The sequence below is a fragment of the Nomascus leucogenys genome, chromosome 8 (assembly GCF_006542625.1).
Source record: "Nomascus leucogenys isolate Asia chromosome 8, Asia_NLE_v1, whole genome shotgun sequence".
In the NCBI taxonomy this organism is placed as follows: domain Eukaryota; kingdom Metazoa; phylum Chordata; class Mammalia; order Primates; family Hylobatidae; genus Nomascus; species Nomascus leucogenys.
In genome coordinates this window covers 44517841-44524980 of record NC_044388.1, presented here as the reverse complement: position 1 = coordinate 44524980, position 7140 = coordinate 44517841, and the positions used below count along the sequence as shown (strand labels likewise).

Sequence of the window (7140 nt, the reverse complement as noted above, 5' to 3'; positions counted from 1 at the left end):
TTGACTTGTGAACTTATGATTTATTATATACTTTTTTCTTTTTTTTTCTTTGACGGAATTTCGCTCTGTCACCCAGGCTGGAGTGCAGTGGTAAGATCTCTGCTCACTGCAACCTCCGCCTCCCAGGTTCAAGCGATTCTCCTGCCTCAGCTTCCTGAGTAGCTGGGATTTCAGGATCCCACCACCACGCCTGGCTAATTTTCTTTTATTTTTAGTAGAGACGGGATTTCGCCATGTTGAGGAAACTGGTCTTGAACTCCTGATACGTTTACATATATTCAATTAAAATTTTACTTAAGAAGTGTTTATGAATCTTCCTGTTCCTCAGCTGTTAGAAGTGATTTTGTTGTTGTTGTTGCCTTAATTAGGCATCACGTCCAGTGGAGTGCTTGTCCTGCAAGAGACAGGGCCCGGGAGCTCGCACGTTCCACAGCGCACCGCACCCAACCTCAGCCCACCTGGGCTCTCCCAGCCGCCTGCCTCTTCCAGGCTGCGTGGCTGGGGCGTCATCTCGTGCTCCCAACTGCCCTGTAACCACCAACTGCCATTATTCCGGCTGGGACCCAGGACTTCAAGCCATGTGGTGCCTCTTGTTTCTGCTCAGCGGGCTCGGAGGGCTGCGGATGGACAGTAGTAAGTAGAAAAACCCCTCCTCTGGCCTTCTGGGACCCTCAGCGCTACTCTCCCTTTGCCTCCAAGTTGCACTGACATCCCTGGGAGGATGCTTTCCTGAGGGATTTCCAACTCGGCAACTCCAAGCTCATCCCCGACATTGCCACATTCCCCACCCAAAATCCACGTAGAATAAGGGCTTTCCCACACGTCCTGGAAACCTAGGAGAGATAGGAGGTCCTAGGCCTTAAGAGGATGCTTCAAAATTGTCGTTTCAGATCCTGCTTTGCATTTTTCACGACAGTGAAAGTTGAGACCCAACTTCTGTACTCTCTAGTTGAAGAGTCCAGAGTGAGTTAATTTGTCCTGGGGGGCTTGAACCTATTGACCCAAGGTTACCAGATCCTACCTACAGGGCAATACTCCTAAAGCAATATACCTACTTCTTTTTTAAAAAAATATGGCCGGGCGCAGTGGCTCATGCCTGTAATCCCAGCACTTTGGGAGGCTGAGGAAGGCGTATCACGAGGTCAGGAAATCGAGACCATCCCGGCCAACATGGTGAAACTCCCTCTCTACTAAAAATATAAAAAATTAGCCGGGGGTGGTGGTGCATGCCTGTAGTCCCAGCTGCTGGGGAGGCTGAGGCAGGGGAATCGCTTGAATCCGGGAGGCGGAGGTTGCAGTGAGCGGAGATCGCGCCACTGCACTCCAGCCTGGGCCTGGGCGACAGAGTGAGACTTTGTCTCAAAAACAAAAAAACAGAAAAACAGAAAAAAAAACCTTCTTGTAATTTTAGAAAGAAATGGGAAGACAATAAAAATGAGAAGCAGCGTATAGAATAGAGATTAGAGATTTAGATGAAAACCTCATAAAACAAGCTCTGAAATGATGGGCATTGTTCTAATAAAACATTTTGCACATTTTGCAGATTTTGATAGTTTACCTGTGCAAATTACAGTTCCGGAGAAAATACGGTCAATAATAAAGGAAGGAATTGAATCGCAGGTAATGAATCACTAACATTGTTTACAAATTTAAAATGATGTAAATATTTTGTTTCTAAGAAGTTAATCTTCCATTTTTCATTCATGCACACCTGTTGAATTTTATATTTATACCAAATTTTCTCTGAATGGAAAGGCCCTTTTGAAAATGAACCAGGATCAACAATGTTTCACAGAAATAATGGTGCAGTGATGCTGGATATCAAAGCCCCAAGCCCATTTTCTGAATCTGTCTTCCTCTTGGATGTCTTTGAATAATCATTGGCTTGATTGTTCTAGAGATTCCGTTCTCACTCACCGTTCAGGCTGTATTTGGAGGAATTTTTTTGTCATTGTTGCTAAGTAAGCCTTGGCTTGCTTATATGGGATGATGATCACTTGAATTAATGATGTGTTGTATTAATGATTTTTTTAGCCTTGATTGCAAATATGTTAATGATTAGGACTCTTTCTTTCATGCTATTTTAGATTATTTTAGTTCAGAATTATTATCCCCTTTTTAAAATTTGAATTTAAAAGCTTCTTGTCATTTTCACTAAGTTCTAGAATCCATTTCTGAAGTGGAATGTGGTTTCTTGAGACATCAATTTTTTTTTTGGTTTGGTAGCAGATGTTCTGGTAATTTAAATGCAAACATATCCTTAGCACATATCCATTTGTCATCCTAGTACAGACATTATAGCTTAAGATGTTATTTAAATCATTTTTAAAGGAATGCATATCTATATATCTATTACTAAAACAAATCATTTAAATAGAAAAAAAGCAGTGAGGCTTTTAACAATGTTTTATGAAAGATTTTTAATGTAAAAGTATTATGGAGATGTTAATAATATTAGAAAATAAGCAGAGAATCTATTTGGAGAGAAGTATTTCAAACAAGAATAACTTGATTGTTATAAGACAGTGATTTGCATTAAGTAAAAAAAAAATGCCCATTTTCAACTGTCAAATTCATGAGGAAAAAAATTGTCTATTTTGTTAATGTCTGTATTCTTCTTGCCTAGAACAGTCACTGCCAGATACAAAGTAAAGAATTAACAGTATTTTTAAAATCAACTAGGCTATTATGTTAATTAATTCAACAAATACTATAAACATAATATGAAACAATATATATTTTGAATTATTACAGTTAATAAAGGCTAGAAACCATAAAATTATTCAACCTAAAATTACTAGATTTTTTCTTTTTTTTTTGAGATGGAGTCTTGTTCTGTTGCCCAGGCTGGAGTGCAGTGGCACAACTTCTGCTCACTGCAAGCTCCGCCTCCTGGGTTCATGCCATTCTCCTGCCTCAGCCTCCCGAGTAGCTGGGACTACAGGCGCCCGCCACCAGGCCCGGCTAATTTTTTTGTATTTTTAGTAGAGACAGGGTTTCACCGTGTTAGTCAGGATGGTCTCGATCTCCTGACCTCGTGATCCACCAGCCTCGGCCTCCCAAAGTGCTGGGATTAAAGGCGTGAGCCACCGCGCCTGGCCTAAAATTACTAGATTTTTAAAAATAATTGAATGTAACTTCTAAAAGTGCAAAATGCAGTATGAAAATATAAAAGTCAGGAATTTAGAGTAGAACAGAGACAGCTGAAAAGAGGAAATGCAACATGTGAAAGGCTAAGAGAAAAGGACAGAATCAGAAGCTTAAGCATAGAGTGATTGGCATTCCTGAAATAGGGGAGAAAAGAAGAAGAGGTAATAGTAAACATATTTTAATGAGAAATGGCTTTAGAAAGTCAAATCTTCAGAACAGGTGTCCCAAATCCAAAGCAGAGTTTATTTGTTGAAGTCCTAATCCCCAGTGCCTCAGAATGTAAGCATATTTGGAGGCAGGTAATTAAATTAAAATGAGTTTACTAGAATAGAAATTAATAGTAAGTAACAGCTCTAATACCATATGACTGGTGTCCTTGTAAGAACAAGGAATCTGAGCATAGACACATGTGGATATGAAGACACCAGGAGACCCAGAAAAGGCATTCCACAAAGTCTAACATCCTTTCTTGGTTAAAAACTCTTAACAGTTTAGGTATAGAAGGAAGGTACCTGAATATAATTAAGGCCAGTTATGAAAAACTCTTAGTTAACATCATAATTAGTGGAAAGGAACTAAAATCTTTTTTTTTGTTTGTTTTTGAAGGAGTCTCGCCCTGTCGCCCAGGCTGGAGTGCAATGGCATGATCTTGGCTCACTGCAACCTCCGCCTCCCAGGTTCAAGCGATTCTCCTGTCTCAGCCTCCCCAGTATCTGGGATTACAGGCAACCACCCCCATGCCCAGCTAATTTTTTGTATCTTTTAGTGGAGATGGGGTTTCACCATGTTGGTCAGGCTGGTCTCAAACTCTTGACCTCGTGATCTGCCTGCCTTGGCTTCCCAAAGTGCTGGGATTATAGGCGTGAGTTTTTTCTTTAAGATGTGGTGCAAAACAAGGATTCCCACTCTCAAAATAGTACTGATAGTACTAACTATCAAGGGCAGAGATAAAGATATAGACAGTATCCAAAATCAGAAGGAAGTCAAATATCTTTATTAGCACATGACATGATCCCATATATAGAAAACCCCAGACTCCACCATAAATCTCTTAGATCAAACAGACGAATTCAATAAAGTTGCAGGGCATAAAATCAACATACACATTTTAAATGAACAAATAAAGTATATATATTATTTTATTCATTATTTTGATTATGAAATCTAGAGTTATAATGTCATATGCCATTAAAATAAATCAGCATTAAATTCTAATTTTTCTCCTTTTATTAAATGAATGTGTTTTAGAATGTAATCATCATTAATGTAAAACGATGGTTATCCCTTCTAACATTTTTCTCATTTTCTTTGTATTTTTACTGTGCTCTCCTGCCAGGCATCCTACAAAATTGTAATTGAAGGGAAACCATATACTGTGAATTTAATGCAAAAGTAGGTAATCATCATTATTTTATCAATTCTCTTTGTTCTACTTATAATTTTTGCTTGAAATTGTCCAGAATGTAATTATTTTGTATTTGAAAATATTTCTAGCTTCTTGCCATTCATTCGTCCCTTATCATATGATTTAAGCCTATATGATACATACCTAGAACTTGAATTCAGAGTGTATGTGCCCCTCCTTGTTCCCAGTAGCACCAAATTTTTATTTGGTGACCCAAGAGGTTTCATAAAGGATGAATTTTGATAATTTTCTATCTCTCTTAAAAATATATATGGCTTGTTTTTAAGTTCTTTTATATTCAAGGTATATTTCAAAGAACATAGCAGATTGCTTGATGTCGTGAATCATGACACATTTTAAACTAGTTTACGTACTTTATCACAACTTATTAAGGACTTAAGTTAAAATTAAATAAAATTTGTAATTAGCCAAATTCAATCTCAGGCCAGTTGATGAATTTGGGGAAAAAAAGCACAATATATTAAGAAATAAAGAAAAGTGAAAATTGAAATAATTCTTCTAGTGATAAGAACAGATTTCTACAAATTATCAAAAGCAGAAGCCTGCAAGTGAAGTTACCAAATCAATACAAAAATTAAAAATGCATCCATATCATTTCTAGAATTCATAGCTGCAATCTTTTTATACGTCATAAATTTTGGAAAACGTTTTCTATTTATAAGATGGACGGTACTAATTTGAAGAAATAACATTAAGAAAAGACTCAAAATTACTTTCTTCTGAAGAAAAAAAGTGCTGCCTTCTGCAAGAAATACATAGAGCAAACTGAGATAGAATCTCATCAACAGTTGTTACTTTAGAATGCCAAATGATGAGACTGAGAGCAAGTCAGTGACCAGTGGTAAAGCATCCTCTGAAGTTACTTTCTGCATCACAGATACAGTATTTATAAATGTTTAATATAGATCAAAATATGTAAAGTGTAACTAGACATATAAGAATATCTGAATTAAAATGTAACCATAACAGTAGATTTCTTAAGCTCTTTTTTCTGTTAGAAAAAATGTATAGAATATACAGTACAATTTATGGTGATGTAATGGATGAATCACATACTACATACCTTGCAAATAATGTGGTTATTTTCTTGCACACAAGCGGTGAAAAGTACTTAAGAAAAAAAATCACATACTAAAATAAAAAAATCTTTTGAATAGTAACCATATCCTCAGTGACTAGCACAATAAAATTAGAATGTAATTACAAAGCCTTCATCAGAGAATCACCAGATATTTGTAAATTCAAGAGCAGTTGCCAAAAAACTCTTGGCTCAAAAACATTTGAAACATTATTGTAAAGTATCAATAAAGTAGCAAGAAATAGAATATTACAAATCAAACATTTTAGAAATGAATAACCAAATGTATAATAAAAGTAAAATTCAAAGCTTTCATTGTTTTTACATTTTACCTGCATCAGATGAGAATAAAGTGTATAATATTATGGGATGGGACAACATAAAGTGTTGCTGGGTAGCCCACGCTGGTGGAGTACTGAAGCCTTTAGTGGCTATTGTTATTGGTCTATGTCGAGCCCCGTCAGTCCCTACCCAGGGTATCTTGGTAACTAGGTAGTTTCAGGCATGACCAACAGTTTATAGACACTCAGGGTGATAACGATATTTACTTTCAAAAGACAATGAGGCCTGGACTGTGTGCAGAGCTAGCACCAAACTGTGCCTTTTCCTGACAATATGACCATCTCCGAGGGCTTTCAAATATACAAAATAAGGACACCAGGAACCAATTTTATGACATTGCACAAGGTGTTCTTGAGAAACCTGAGAAGAGATCCAGATTGGTAGGATATTTAGAGGAAAACCAAGCCAGTGAATACTTCCGATATCTTTTAAGATGCTGGAGTTTGTCTATGACACGGTAGTCATTGATTTCTTTTTGTTTATATCTCTAAGGACTCTGAATTTTCAATTTGAGAATTAACATCCTTGCATCAATCATGGAGATTCTTATCAATTTTTAAGTTTAATTGTTGCTTTTTCTCACTCTACTAACCTTTCCTGGGATGCTTTTAAATGTATATTTAAAATTGGGGCCTCTTAATATAAATTTTAGTGAATCAAGTTAGCAATTTTTGACTCACTTATCTATCACATATTGCTATGTACTCATTCACATTTCCTGTTATTCCCGATTTTGTGCTTTATTCTGGATGATTTCCATTTTACTCTTTATGTATGTCTAATCTACTCTTCAAGAATATTTTTCAATGACTATATTTTTCATGGTTAGGATTTCTGTACAAAGTGACACATTTGTGCTTTGTAAATCTTTTATGGATTTTTATCTCTGTCTTTTATCCGTTTCAACATTAAAACCTCTTTATTCTTGAGTTTCATAGTTTACTTGATTATTGCTATTTTTCTACATATTTTTCCCAATTTTCAAGCTTTGGACTTTTCCATATGTTTGGAACTATCATTGATGAGCTCATTTGAGTGAACCTTATCTTCCACCATCCTCTAATCTTTTTTGTGTTGTGGAGGCCTCTCTTTGGGGGTGGTTTTATGGATGCTTTTGCTTCGTTCCTGCCACGACAATTAGCTG

At 36.6% G+C, this 7140-nt stretch overlaps 1 protein-coding gene across 3 annotated transcripts in view; it reads left to right on the top strand.

Annotated features, from left to right (window-relative positions):
* The first annotated feature begins 513 nt into the window (after nt 1-513).
* LOC100579854 (disintegrin and metalloproteinase domain-containing protein 2) overlaps nt 514-7140 on the top strand; it is a 91137-nt gene continuing 84510 nt past the window's right edge. For 2 of the 3 annotated variants that reach the window (XM_003269613.4, XM_003269612.3), the window contains exons 1-3: nt 543-633; nt 1544-1620; nt 4487-4542. In XM_003269613.4, the coding sequence (XP_003269661.1) occupies nt 579-633; nt 1544-1620; nt 4487-4542 (188 nt within the window). In that variant the 5' untranslated portion in view covers nt 543-578. Of the gene's footprint in view, nt 634-1543; nt 1621-4486; nt 4543-7140 lie in introns of all 3 variants that reach the window. The other variant, XM_003269611.3, reaches the window with a different exon arrangement.